Source organism: Zonotrichia albicollis, chromosome 1, assembly GCF_047830755.1.
Source record: "Zonotrichia albicollis isolate bZonAlb1 chromosome 1, bZonAlb1.hap1, whole genome shotgun sequence".
In the NCBI taxonomy this organism is placed as follows: Eukaryota; Metazoa; Chordata; class Aves; order Passeriformes; family Passerellidae; genus Zonotrichia; species Zonotrichia albicollis.
This window is the reverse complement of record NC_133819.1, coordinates 107697046-107711831: the sequence shown is the minus strand read 5'-3', so window position 1 is coordinate 107711831 and position 14786 is coordinate 107697046. Positions and strand designations below refer to the sequence as shown.

General features: G+C 39.6%; 1 protein-coding gene across 3 annotated transcripts in view; it reads right to left on the bottom strand.

Moving 5' to 3' along the window:
* RBBP8 (RB binding protein 8, endonuclease) overlaps positions 1–9524 on the bottom strand; it is a 34226-nt gene extending 24702 nt beyond the window's left edge. For 2 of the 3 annotated variants that reach the window (XM_026795673.2, XM_026795672.2), the window contains exons 1-3: positions 9430–9524; positions 6270–6490; positions 1156–1198 (exon numbers count right to left, since the gene is read on the bottom strand). In XM_026795673.2, coding sequence (XP_026651474.2) covers positions 1156–1198; positions 6270–6381 — 155 coding nt within the window. In that variant the 5' untranslated portion in view covers positions 6382–6490; positions 9430–9524. Of the gene's footprint in view, positions 1–1155; positions 1199–6269; positions 6491–9109; positions 9405–9429 lie in introns of those variants that run through there. The other variant, XM_074549519.1, reaches the window with a different exon arrangement.
* Positions 9525–14786: the final 5262 nt, after the last annotated feature.

The window sequence follows — 14786 nt, the reverse complement described above, 5'->3', positions numbered from 1 at the left end:
CAACAGATGCCTTATTTTTCTGTACTGTCACACAGACCCACATAGGCCATTCCAACTACATATTCAACCTATAAAACAGTTACATGTAAACAGCATGAGGGACTACTTAAGGCTTGTACTTCTACTTGAGAAACACAACATGTTAAAGTTCTCTTAGTTCACTAACTAAGTACAGCCAGGCCATGGCAAAATTCAAAGTCTGACAAAAGCAGGCTGTATTTTCCTGATGTTTAGGACATTAAAAAATCCCTCCAACAAAAAACTAAAACCACCAAAAACTCCCTCATTTTTTTCTGTTTATGCCACTCACAGGTGGCTTAAAATAGCAAATTTAAAAACTATGTCTTGTCAATTAGATGTCATCCTATGGCTTTAAGTCATTTGCACTAAATAAGTAAGATATTAATGTACACTAATACTACATGCCTTTCACCTAAACCCTGTAAAATCCCCCATGAAGACAGTAAAACAACAGAAGGAACTAGGCTTTTGGTTGGGTTTTCTTTCCTTATAATAATTCCAGTGCAGCTGATAAACAAGACAGACTCTGTGGCTATGAAGGCGCTGCATAATGGCCGGTCTCTGACCCAGGGTTTACAAGTCATTAGCTCCAATGCTGGAGTGGGATACAAAATAAGGTGCTCATTGTCAGCTGATTACCAAGTTTGAAATACTAAACCCCAGGTATTCAGATGCAGCAAGGAGAACAAGACCTCCTATGTAACAGTGCTGTATCCACAATGTGGCAGCTGTAGAAAGATTCCAACAAACAATGACTAACCTATTTGGTACTTGTTCAGTCACATCACTGTTAATATTTCTCATCTAGAAAACTGACTGATCAATTTAAGATTCCAGAACAGGGAAGCAACTTATGATACAGCAGGCTAATATCAAAAGTAAGGGATAATTTCATTATTTCAGATTAAAAATGAGCAACTATTTAATTTTAAAATTATACTTAAGAAATAAGATACCTTGTAAAGAGCTCTGTACATCTTCAGACAACTTTAGCTGAATTATTAAAGTAAGCAGTGTTTTTACACTTCTAAAGGAAGAATCCATGAAACCTTAATTGATCTTACAAGAATTGCATCTCATTAATGGGACTCTGACTCTCCTTTAATAAATTATATCATTAAGATGAGTACTTACAAGCATCTTTCCTTTTTCAACTTAGATATTTTCAGCTGTAAGCCTGAAAAGTGGAAAGAAGAATTACATGTTATAGAATTTTGATTTTAAAAAATGATTGAGACAATAAATTAACTCCCTGTTTGCCACTGTTATCTGCAAAGAGAGACAAAAAATGTCACTAATCTGGAGAGAAAAAGGTTCCCTCTGGACTTTTTGAAGGTGTTCTACAGGATCTTGAAAACAAATACAGTCATTGTGATCTCCAGGAAATAAGGGCTTAAGCAAACACACAGATTTCAACTTACACAAGTAAACAAACACCTTTGTGAAATAACCACATATGAATAGCGAGCACTGTCAATATTTCATTGACTATGCCCACAGAAGTAGCATAAAATATGTTCTGTGTGCACATAAATTCATAATACAACACTGGAAATGAAGCATCCAATCACTGAATTGAGAAATGCTTTACAGTGTATACACAAAAAGGAAACAATAAAAATATGTGATTCAAGGCTTTAAAGCACAGAAGGACATCATCCTTCTTCAGAGATGTGCTACCAGACTCCCTCAGTCAAAGCTTCCTTGAAATATCTGAAAGCAAATTGATGATTGATATTTCATCTGTGGCCTGTCTTCCCCTAGGAGTTCTATGCTCCTAACTCTATATTCTGAGCAGAAGGAAAAAGGTTTTCAAATACAACTGATGCTCTCAGCAGGAGTGGCCAGCTGACAGCCCAGGGGACAGAACACTGTTCAGCCAATCTGCTTGCAAGGCCTTGGGTGCATTTGTATGTGCACAGAGACAAGAAGATATTCGTGCACAAAACAATTTAACAAGCGGGACTCGGTGTTATGGAAATTTATATGATATTACCCACACACAAGCTGGCCATTCCTATTCTAAACAAACAGAAATAATCAGATCCCAATGACAGAACAGTTTCTTAAACAGAAAACCAAGAGAAATTTCCATATCACATCAGAAAATAACATCTCCTAGCATGGTTATTTTCTTCTAACTATGAAAGGTTGCTATCAACTTCAGGTTGAACACGAGGTGCTTTGTAAGCTCTCATGGAAAAGCATTATGCATTTAGGATAGCAGGATAAACTTATAAAACCAGAACACTTGTAAGAAAACCTCAGACTATTTTGAATTTTAGCCTAAATACAGAGCTGATACTACATCTTACTATAGAAAATGTAGGTTAAGGCAGCTAACAGACTATTTTTTTCTCCACTAGCACACTCAACTAGGAATAGCTCTAGGGAGGGAAAAATTAATTGCTTGAGAAGGTTCACTCCTCAGGCCACTTAAAATGTCAAGCCAGCCACAGACTCAGTGAACCCATACTTGCTGCAAGATGCCAGTGAGACAATGAGTTAAAAATGCAGACACACTACTTTAAAAAAATTCTTAGGAACTATAGCAAGAGTTCTTTTATCTCCAAGTGTTCAGCACCTGTAAGAAGTTATGTTCTATCATGCAGATCAGCAGAGAAAGAGGGTTTATTTTCTTAAGCAGTTGCTATTCATCAAGTCAATTAGGCATCTGCAATTAGAAGCCCTATAAAGCTTGCTTTAAAGCTGCTCCACGCCCATCGGAAGGAATGAAGCTGCACAACAATGCATCTCCTGTACGAACAGGTACTCTGTTCAGTATTTAGGATTGTAACTTTGGCAACCTGAGCGACCAATTGAAGAGGCAGGGCTCAAAAGGCCCAGCACTGTGCTACAGGTAACACTATCTCCCCTCTCACCTGAATTCAGGAGGAACTAAACTAGGAACTTCAAGGTTGCATTTTTTCTTAGTTCAAATGACTGCAATGAGAAGGCAGGAAACCAGCCTGCTACATTCATCCAAGAGCCTTGAATTACTCCATCTGCTGTAGTCTCTCCCTTTTGCTTTTCCAGAGCATTGAGAGTTTTTAAGCATGCTCATTTAAGGAGCTTTGCTTTTTCAGGTTTCCTTATTTAACATAAGGAGCACATAAAACTCTGTGGAACTACACTGTGTCCCTTCCCAATTCAATTTTATCTTTTGCACAATATTTTTATGGAATAGACAAGTTGTAGACTATATAAATCTACATTAGCTAAAGCTTGTAAGTGCATTAGTAAATGACACTCTACACCTATTAAAGCAACAGAGACCTTATTTAAACTATCATTAGGCAGGTTAATTAAACTATTTTATGAAACTTGTTATTTGATTAGACTATATAGCTGTAATATTTCAATTAATGGCTATGGTGATTTCTGTTCCGATGAATTTTCAAAAGCATTAAATGCACTTCCTTAAAGCTGACAGTGCCTGGGAAGACCACAGAATCTTTATCAGTGAGGATTTCTTGAAACAAGTTGGACAAGCTACTGTCAGCAATGACACAGACATAATCCTACCTCAAGGGTACAGAGATGGACTAGATGACCTCCTAAAATCCCTTCCAGCTCTGTTTTCTATAATTATTTACTTTTGAGGAACTTCCAGCCATTTCCTTTCCTACAGCAATCTATCAATGAGATTGCTTTCCTCCTAAGTTTCTCTCCTTCTATGATTACAGTTTTTTGTCCATTGATATCTTCTGCTTTTCAGAGGTAAGCAATAACTAAAAAAGAACTAGACCATTCTTCTACATAAAACACTGCTCACATCTCTACACTGATAGATATTTTTAGAGTTTCAGATTTAAATTAATCCTCAGAAACCATCTTGATCCATATGCAGCAAGCATCTAGATAATTATTTCAAGCAAGAGGTAAAAATTACCACCTATAGAAATAAATCAGTTCACAAAAAGCATTATTAAATTCCTCTGAATCTTCTGGGCATTGTGGAAATATCTCACACATAGGAAATAAAAGCAAAGAGTTTTAATGACCATTATTCTGTGTTGTTGAGAACTTCTGAGCTCCATGAAAAGTCAACTGACACTGACCATATACCCAACATTTTGGAAACTGGGATGTAGGTGTCCTATCCATTGCTTCATAATGAATTTAAGTCTAATAATAGCTATTTTTTGGCTGAGAAAGGCCAAAATTTGGATCCTTTTGGAAGTGATCAGTTTAAAAGCACAAGAAGCTGGATTTCTTTACATAACGGTGAAAAAACACACCCTTTACAATATAGTAATATAAAAATTAAATAAAATCCCTTTCAAACTGCAGGAGTTTAGAGTATTCCTCAGTCTACATTCTATAGATACAACTCATATAGCATGTCAAGTTCATGCGTAATAAATTCTACTTTTCATGGATTTTAAATTAAAGAACTCCACCATTTCAGTGTTCAGTACATTGTACATGAAAGAAGCTTTTTCAACAACTACTAACTTTCCCTTAATCCACCTTCTACCACCTTTAAAATAATTTTTGCTGACATTCAGATTGGAAACTCATGAGTCAATTTTAATTCTTATTTATAGACTTCAGAAACAAGCAAAGTCTAGGCAAGTCTGTGTTTGATGTTTCTAAAATATCTTCCAGTACCATTTTCTATAAGAGGATCCCCACCTTCTGAAAAAATTAACTATCCTTCAGGCATGTCTTTGATGTTATCATGGAAGACCTAATTTTACCTAACACAGTGTGGGACATACTGACAAAGGGCTAGGCATGAAAAAGACTGCCTGGTGGCAAAATTACCTGGCCACACCCTGCATGCATTCTAAAGAGTATCTTGCTGGCATAAAGAAAACCCAAACTTGCAAATCACGTGCTGCACACCCCAAGAAACTAGAGAAAGGGTCACTTAACATAAGTCTCTACATCAGAGCTTTTTGTTTGTTAAGTTTTTGTTGTTCAGACATGCCATAGATTGCCAGATCCCATTCTGTCAGTACTTCCGCGTTTATCTGTGGTTGACATCACACCCACTCCAAAAAGAACCATCAACAATTTCAAAAATAATTATTTAAAAAAGGGTTTTTTTGTAAAACTGTAGGCCATATGTTAATGTAAAGAAATGCTACTGTCTACTATAGTTCTTTTCCAGTTGCCATATTGGTATATGCTTTTGGGTTGCTTGTTTGTTCTGTTTTTTTAATAATCAACAAAAAAATGTCACAACCTAGCACTGCAAATAATTGAATCAAGACTTTCAGTAGGAGGCATATAACATTTATGAATTATAAAGCAATCTCCAAGAGTTTTTGAAACCAAGAAGTGATGGTCCAACTGGGCCAAAATGGAAAGACCTGAAACTGTTTTGAAGTTAGTAGAAACAACCAAGGCCACTGAAATGCTCTAGGTAAAGATCCACTTGCATAACTACACCTCTTAAATCACAAAAACTCAACTACTTTTATTCCAGCCTAATATAAATACTATTTCATACATAAGGATAAACTTCTTAGAAGACACAGTTTAATACTGTTTCAAGTCCATCCAAAAAGAATGGATTGTGTGACTTTAGGTAAGCAGAACAAAATGTTAACTTATTTAATGTTTTTAGCAAAAATCCCTTGTGAATAGTCCTTGTAAAACAATATTACAATAGCAATACACATAGTGCAATAATTCATCTTTTCTGAATTACTGAAGAATGAACAGACAGTAACAGCCAATCTGTAGTAAAATTGTTATTACAAGTCACATAATGTATGAATAATCACATTATAAAAACATTACAAATTTTGTTGAGAAAATGCAGAACACTAAAATCTGAAGTAATAATTTTCCCTTCAGTAAGACTATTCTGCAGTGTGATTTTGCACAATCAATAGGGGAAATAAACAATACAAATAATTTTAATGTATCTGAAGCCAAAAGAAAAAGAAAATAATCCATTGAATAACATGGTTTGGAAATTTGAATCACAATCCATTAAAGGTGAAGTAACACATAGATATTTTGTAGGCAAGCAGAGACTCCATGTAACATTGTGTTACTTTTTATTCACTGACCTAGTAAATCATTTATAAGTGTTGATAGTTTAATCCTGTTAAACCAGGCTTAGGTGGTCAGTCTCTAAGGATCATTTGTAATCATCAGGTCCAACTTTCTGCATAACTGAAAACATTAAAAATCTATTTAGTTCACTGCAGAGTATTTTGGTTCAAAGTTTTCCTGTGGTAACTGACAAACACCAACTTTAACCTGAAACACAACCTTCAATGATTTACCTTGTACTTCTTTATCATGACATTCCTTCAGTTTGGACCACAATTCTTTGAAGAAATCTCCTGCAGGTTCTGCAGAACTCGGGCTGCCACAGCTTCCTCCAGATGCATTCATCTTGATTTTTCCTGCTCCCAGCTTCTTTGACTTGCAGAACTGGCTCACTCTCAAACTTGATATTTTAAATTACATAGTTATGAAACTGTTTCTGAAGAGGGGTGTACATCTGTAACAACAGAATGAAAACACTTACATTTGAATTTATCAGAGCATAACTTGTAGTCATGGATCAAATGCAAAATTTACTGTCTATCCTTGCTGAGGATATGTATTTATACACTTTCATACTGGCAGTCACCCTGAAAGCTTAGATGCTGCTAAGTATTTTGCTGCAGGTAATTACAAACTAACAGAATTTTCCTCCCCTTAAAAAGCTATCAACTTAAAATTAGGTTAAAACACTTAAGAGTCTTTATTTTTTTTATCTAAAGATAGATTTATACCGAATTCCTGTTTTCTAAAAGTAAGCCATAGTGCCAAAATCTGGCTGTCAGCAAAAGCATTTGTCACAAGTTTTATCAGAGATGGATTTGTCTATATACATCCTTTACATAAACTTGGATTCAAATTACATCCTTTTACAAAGAAAAACTCACATCCCCTTAAAGTGTTCACAATTTTTAAATAAAATTATTCCCATTCCCTGATGAAAAAAAAAAGGAGAGTAATCACAAAAATCTATAAATCTCCAAAATATTAATATTTGAGAATATTTGAGAAGAACAATCAAAGTCAGCTAGCTCTGTCTTAGAAGCCTGACTGCCTACAAAATTTAGGATAATCTTACCCATAATTTACACTTGTTTTGAAGGATTTTTTACAGAGATGATGCCCTCAGGCAAACTGTAGAGGAAGCATGGTCCTCAGATCTGGCTCTGAGCCAAGGCAAGACTCAATTCTACTGGCACTGGGTGTCCAGTACTGAAATACTCCTGTAATCTCTGTCCTTCAGTTCCCTCTGTGTGAAACTGGACAGTCTAAGTTTTCCCCATTTTTAAGCAGTCAGTTTAAAACAAACACTTCTGAAAAGGGACTGTCAGTGCCAGGTGGACATAGCTATCTCTATGACCTTGTAATACAAAATGCAGTAAGGAAAAAAAAGCTAGATGTTTTGTATTATTCCTAAATTAGCAACTTGAGCAAGCAAACCACCATGCCTATTCTGCCAAATGGAACCAACAATTTGCTCTCAAATTTTTGAGGTATAACTCATAGTTCAGATGATACAAGGCCTATGATTAGTCAAGAAGCTGCATTTCCTATCTTGAAAGCCTTCAAACAACTCAGCAGTATCTGAATGCAGCTGCTGGTTTAGCTGGTCCCCCAGATTCACCACAATAAAATGTTCAGTCCAGTGGTCAGTAACCAAGTGTAGGGCCTGGAGGCTTCAGTTCCACTCTCCTGTCTCATCTCTCTGTGCACCGTTTTAAGTCTCTTTTTTGCAGTCTGGCTGTCTTTACAATGGAAAAAAAATAATGGAACAAAACATTATTCTCAACAAAAACATTTGATTTATATGCTTTCTATAGTATAAGGATATTTAAATGTTACACTATTGAAGCCGGCAGCTCCACATTTGCTTTAACCTGCTCTGTCCATAGCAAATTCAGTGCCTATTTCAGGATATGGGCTTCATGTTAGCAAATGTTATCTTCAGAGAAATCCTTAATAGAAAATAAAATTACCCTTTGAAATCAGCAATGCCTACAAGTCTTCAACAGAAGTTGAACAGTGATTTGCTGGCATCTTTGCAGCTGAAATGCTCCACTTTGTGTGCACCCACATTAAGCCGTCTTACAACGCTTCTTTGTGGAACCAATTGCCTAGTCAAATTAGGAATGGCTTTTAAACTCTTGCTTTGCACCTTCAACAGATGTTTCAGGATCAAGCTTTTTCTGAATCAAGCACTAGGGCAGTGAAAACCACATGCTTGCTTTCACTTACTGTTTCAGATTTAAGTCTTGTCAGATGACTCATCCCCATGGAAAAGTCACCTGACTCTAGACAATAAATGGTGTCCGTAGGGTTTGTTTTGGGGTTTTTTTCCCCCAAGACGACTGCAAGAAAAAAAATACACAAAACCCACTCAAAGTTTTTTGCAAATTATTAGTGCATCAACCGACTACAAATAGGGAAAAAAGAGCAAGGCATTTTCCCAAGCTTCATCTGCTTCAAGATCCCAAAATGATACATTGCTTCCTGCAGATGGTTCAACCTCTCCCTAAAACTCAGGGAATGCAAGAAGCGTTCAAGCAGAGCCTTTGACAGGCCTGGGCAGCTGCACAGGTGTAAAGGTGATGGCTTAGTCTCCAGCCCTAAGAAAGCGCTTTCCATTCCTTAGGGGGAAAAGCGCCAGAGCTGGATGTAGGGACACTGGCAGGCAGGAACAGCACTGGGAGCTGTTTGGGGATGGAAGCACAGAGCCAGCCCCTCTCCCGGATGTCCTGCCCTGCTGCTATCCTGCCGACCGCCGCTTTCATAGAACCACCTGAAAGCCTCCATTTATTTCCCTCTTCTTCCACAACCCAACTCCCTCCAGCACCGTCAGGCTTTCCATAGCCTCACCAGTGACTGCCTCCAGGAATCCATCAGCACCGATAACGCGCCGAGGCCGCTTATCGGTGCTGATACCTTTCCGCCGGGGCCACACCGCCCCTCCGGGATTGCGGGGAGCACACGGCCCCGATCCCCGCGGCTGCTCCTACAAACTCAACTCCGCTGCACTTCCCGGCGGTGAACTTCGCTCTCCTTTCCCTCCTGCACCAACACCGCACAGAAAACTCACTCGACAGACACGCCGGGATGCTCTGGGAAATCCTGCCATGATCAATACTTGGGAGCTTCCCGCCAGGCTCGGGTCACACCCCGCAGCCGGGACGCCGGAGGAGGGGTATGGCATGTCCCACACGCCGCTTGTCCCGAGCGGCGGGAGCGTCCCAGCCGGAGAGAACGGGGCTCCCTCGGGCAGGCGGGGCAGCGCCTGAGGAGCGCCCGGCGGGGTCCCGGGGCCGGAGGGGCCGTATTGGGCCCGTCCCCGGGGCGGAGCGGGGGCGGCGCGCTCGCGGTCGCTCCCCGGCGGAGGATGAGGAGAGCGCGCGCCGTTACCTGGTTGGCTCCCGGCGGCTCCGCGCGCCAGCGGCGGGAAAATAGGAAAAACCGCAGCGAGCGCCTTCCCCGCCCGGGGAGGCGGGGCCGCGGGCAGCTCTCGCGAGGCTTCCGCGCTGCTCTCGCGAGAGAGGGGAGCGTGAGGGTGTGAGGCCCCGGTCCGGGCGGTCGCCGGGGATTCGAGTGGCGGGGGTGTCACAGTAGCATGGTCACAGGATGAGCTCGGTTGGAAAAGACCACTGAGATCATCGAGTCAAGCCTTTGATCGAACACCACCGGGTCAACGAGACCATGGCACTGAGTGCAACGTCCAGTCTTTCCTTACCACCTCCAGCGAGGGTGGCTACCACCTCCCTGGGCAGTCCGTTCCAATGTCTAATCACCCTTTCTGTGAAGAAACTCTTCCTAAAGTCCAGCCTAAGCCTCTTCTGGAACAATCTGAGGCCACTTCTTTTTGTCCTGTCACTTGTTGCCTGGGAGGAAAGGTTAGCCTCCACCTGGCTGCCCCCTCCGTCCTGGTGGTTGTAGACACCCGTAAGGTCTCATCTGAGCCTCCTCCAGGCCAAACAGCCCCAGCTCCCTCAGCAGCTCCTCATGGACATGTGCTCCAGACTCTACACCAGCTTTGCTGCCCTTCTCTGGACACGCTCCAGCACCTCAATGTCCTTTCTGAACTGAGCCTGACGGCCTCACCAGTGCTAAGTACAGGATCCTGCTGGCCACACTATTTCTGACACAGGCCAGGATGCCATTGTCCTTCTTGGCCACCTGGGCACACTGCTGGCTCATGTTCGTTCATTGACATCACCAGGTGTTGTCTCAGCTCTTTCCTCCTCTGGCCCAGAACTTGGGGTTTCCACAGAGAGCTACCAGAGGAAAGCCAAGGGGACAAGCCAAGCCCTGGCTGGTGCCACAGTTCAGTGCCACAACAGGCACAGAACACTCTGGAAAATCAAGGGTGTGAGCAGGAGCCTGCATTGAAACAAATGCTGCCCCTGCCTTCCTGAAAGAAGTTCTTGCTGGTTCAGATGTAAAAAGGATCATCGGGGTGTACAACTGTGCCAGAAGTGGCCTTGCCTTTAAGGCTGTGCTGTTAAATCTGTCTGTGCCCCAGGGTTCATATTCTGGTTACTGGGGCTTACACACAGAAGTTTGTGGGTGGGCTTCCCCCCACCCTCTTGGTCCTAACAGTTTCCATGGCACATCATTTTACTGTACAACAGAGCAGCTTAGGCATATTTTTGTGGTTTATGTGAGTATGGAAACCAGTAGGCACATATAATTAGTACAGTATAAGGCTGATAAATTTTTTTGTCACTTCTCAGTGTTTTTTTTTTTTTTTGCCCAAATTGCAGATCAACGTTCCTTCATTCATTGGGACCAGCCCTGCTGTCTGCAATGATATAAACATCTTGATTTTAGGTAGTTCTTAGTGATGAAATAGAAACAAAACAGAGTTTTTCACTATTACTATTCTGCCTTCACATGATTCCACTGGACCATTTTGATACATGTAGGAACTCGTGCAGAGACAGCTTGGTGGCATGACTAGAAGACATAATGGTGATCAGTTTGGAAGGAACAGTGCTGCAAACTTATACTTTCTAGATTGTTAATAGCAATATTTTAAAAGTTAAGTGTTTGGATATTTCATAATTTTTAGTAGCTGTTCCATCTAATTCTTTTTACATTACTCAGATCACTCAGGTCTCAAGAAAACATAAATAAGGAGCTACAGCATAAAAGTGTATCTGAAATACTATTTCAACATTTTTGGGGTATTTTGAAATACTGTCCGACAGAAGATGGCTCATGATTCAAGCTTCAAATCTGTTGTTCCCCATTGTTGAAAATATTCTTGGTTTCCCATCAAGTGCGTACCATGAATTCTGAAGTATTTTGAAAAAATCATGTACTTAACTTTTCTACTCATTCCTTATCATTGTTGAACCACTTATTTTTTGACTTAAATAAAATGAACATGTTGTTCAGGACCTCAGCAGCAGATTAATTATTGTAAGATCAAATTGTAAGTCTGATGCATTATCAGATCACTAGACATATGGTAGAACTAAAATTAGCTAGGTGTTTTGGAGGAAGCTGTCATGTCATAATAGGTTGTGATAGAAACTCCAGTCTTTCTAAATAATGCTTGTGGGCAGCTTTTCATTCTACTTTTGAAACTTCTGTAATCAAAAAATTTGTGATGTAGGCAAGCAATCATTTCCTCATATTAAGAGAAGCAGATGTCTTAAAGCTACGCACAGATCTGATAAGTAGCAATAAAATAGCCCTCTTGCTGTTCGATCAGATATTTTACCATAAACTGTACCTTTCTTACTATTTATAGGAAGCACTCTGGCAAATAATTATGTCATCCCTTTTATTTCCCAATAAACTCTGAGCTGTTTGTTTTCATATTCTCTCATGTTGATCTTTACAGCAGTATAAATCCACTGACTTCTACAGCGTTATCCTTATCTACACCACAGTAAGTGGAAACGGATTAACGTTAACGGTTGAACTTTACTTTTATCTCCCTTCCAGATTTATTTGATTTTATGTACTCCATAATCACATGGCTGGCCACTGAATAGATTCCTGGCTCATTGAATGTGCCAGAAAACTACTGGAGAGTCTGATATTCCACATTCACACACTGGGTGTCTTGAGATGACTAGTCTAACTGGAACTACATCTCATTCACCTCATAAGAGTAAACACACACACCTAGACAATAAAACTGTGGGAAAAATGCTTCACCGTTGCTGCGCTTGAACAGATATGAAACTTCCTGTGGTGTCGTGGCTTGTGTCCAGATTTCAAAATAACCCTTACTGTGGCACATTGAACTAGGTGACAGAACCCTTATCAGTGAGCAATTCTGCAAAGAGGGAATCTTATTATTTTGTCCTAGCCCATTTTAGACCTGGATGGTCTGAACTGTTTAATCCTATAAGAGTAGATAGAGCTGTCAATTTTCAGTTACAGTTTAGTGGCAATGCCTTTCTTCTTGATGGCTGGACTATTTACCAGCAAATCAGCTAATAACTGAAGTTCTATTGTGAGAGTACTGTAATGTTGCGGCACAGATAAAATTAAAAATAGCCTTTAATTCACACACTCCCCTCTCCCTTTTTGAGGGGTAGTACAGACGCTTCATCAGTGTTTCTAACCACTCAGGTAGCAGCAGATGACGTAGTTCACTGCATATGCATACAGAGTAGGGCTAAAAGATATTAGCAGAAAGCTTTTTTTTTGTTTGTTTCTATTACTTTAAATTTAGATGTAAAGATTAAAACCAGATTTTAATTACAATGGGAAGTCCTGTTTAAATATTTTATTTGCTTTATGCACAAAGCTAACTATTTCATTCTTTCCATATATATGTATGTGTGTATAAAATAAATATATATATGTGTGTGTATAAAATAAAATAGTGAGGTCTTTATGTATTTGCATCACATTTAATAGATCACACATACACATATATGGCCAGTGTGTTCACAACCTCCTCGACTTGCAGATCTGCAACTGAAGGATAAATATATTGCTTAATTCTCTGGTCATGTTCATTTAATGCACTTTATGTTGCAATTGCCAATAAGGTCATCAAAAAAGCCCAACTTCAGATGCAGTAAGTGAGAGTATGTGGCACAATTCAGCTGCTACCTAAATGGGATTTGAACTGGAAGTGTTGGAACTGGAAGCGCTCTGAGTAGCATGATTTCTTACAGCTGGGAAGGCACACAGGCAACAGAGCCCACCACTGCTGTCTGGCACAGGTGGTTGCTTTCTCTGGAAAAATAGGGAGGAGCCACTCCATCACCCCACTAGTTGAATTTGATTCTTCTCAAGCTGCTTGCGTAGCCACATTTGAAACTGAGCCAAGATCAAATTTCCCGATGCCAGTAGCACTGTTCATTTTAAGGAGCCCTCTTCTTTGAAGTGCTTTCACTGCTCCTCATCTGTAGTCAGCAACTGCCAGGGCTTACTCAACCCAAACTCTCAGGTCTCTTAGGAAGACCTGATGGAGGGGGGAAAAACCAAAAAGGAAACCTGAGGGATGCTGTTGCAGGACCCCAGTGTGGTGTTCCTGGTCTTCAGGCTCTAAGCAGCAGCACCTATTTGTGTTAGCTGCATGTGGAAATGTTTTTGTTCATACTGATGTTACTCAGGGTAACATGACCAGTTTGAGTATTTATGCGTATTTATCTCAGCTTTGGAAGGCTGAAGTAAAAGTTAACAGATCTGTGCAAAAAATCATGCCACTTACCTTTTACTGTAGTAAACAACATGAATTCAGGGACAGGAAAGAAACAACATATAGGAAGTAATATTTGTAATATTTTACTTACCATTTGGGAAAAAGAAATCCCCAAACAATAGCCCCTGTACTTCCAGCACCCTGAAAAAAAAAAAAAAGGCAGCTGAGGAAAACCCAAATAAAACAGAACACGTAAAACTGGAGAGGGGATGGCAAGCAGCATTTTGAAAAAGTGGTTTATTTAGTTTGAATTTTAAATATATTCAACATGTTCTGTGTTAAAATCCTATAGCTTTAGAAATCAATGCTCTCTTGTAGCATTTTAGAGGCTCTACACAGAGTTCCTATGTAAACCATATAGCTCAGCCAGCTGTAATTTTTCTTTGGAGAATGGTTTATCCCGTAGCAAGTTTTCATTATGTATTTGATAGCAGAATCAACTGAGAATATAAGAAAATGGAGCTTTTTTTCCTGGTAAGTATTATCAGCCTCTGTGAGACTATAAAATTTTCCTATGTTCTTTTCTGTTTATCTACACTTTGAAGAAAAAATTTTACACACACTTACAGTACAGCTAATGAGAAAGTGATTTCAATTCATTGATTTTTTTAAGAGGCTCAAGGGGCCTTTTTCTTGGCACTCTACAAAAGAATAATATTAATTTTAGCATCAGCCTGGAAATAGCTGGCAGTAAACATAATTGAAGCTTCCTGTTGTGTGACTACCATAAAATCTTACATAATCCAATATAGACATTTTGTATCTAGTGGTTTGTATCCACTGATTCTGATATGGGTTTTTCTCACATCGCAAAAGAGAATGGTAATTGTTTTGCTTAAAGTTAGGCAAAATTGAGAATTCCCGGGAGACGGAAGTAGCTATGTGAGGGTTTTTAAAAATGTAGCTACACAGATGTTGAGACGATTCACATTTACTTAAGTTAAAGAGTTATTTTGTCCTAACAGGCATGACAAAACCTGTCTTCATTCCTTTCTGTTCAGCTCAGCAAGTAGTTCTGTGCCCCAGTAGTTAATCAGTTACCAGATTCCACAGCTTTTGTTTTCACACTGTTTAATTTTTCTTATTTGAC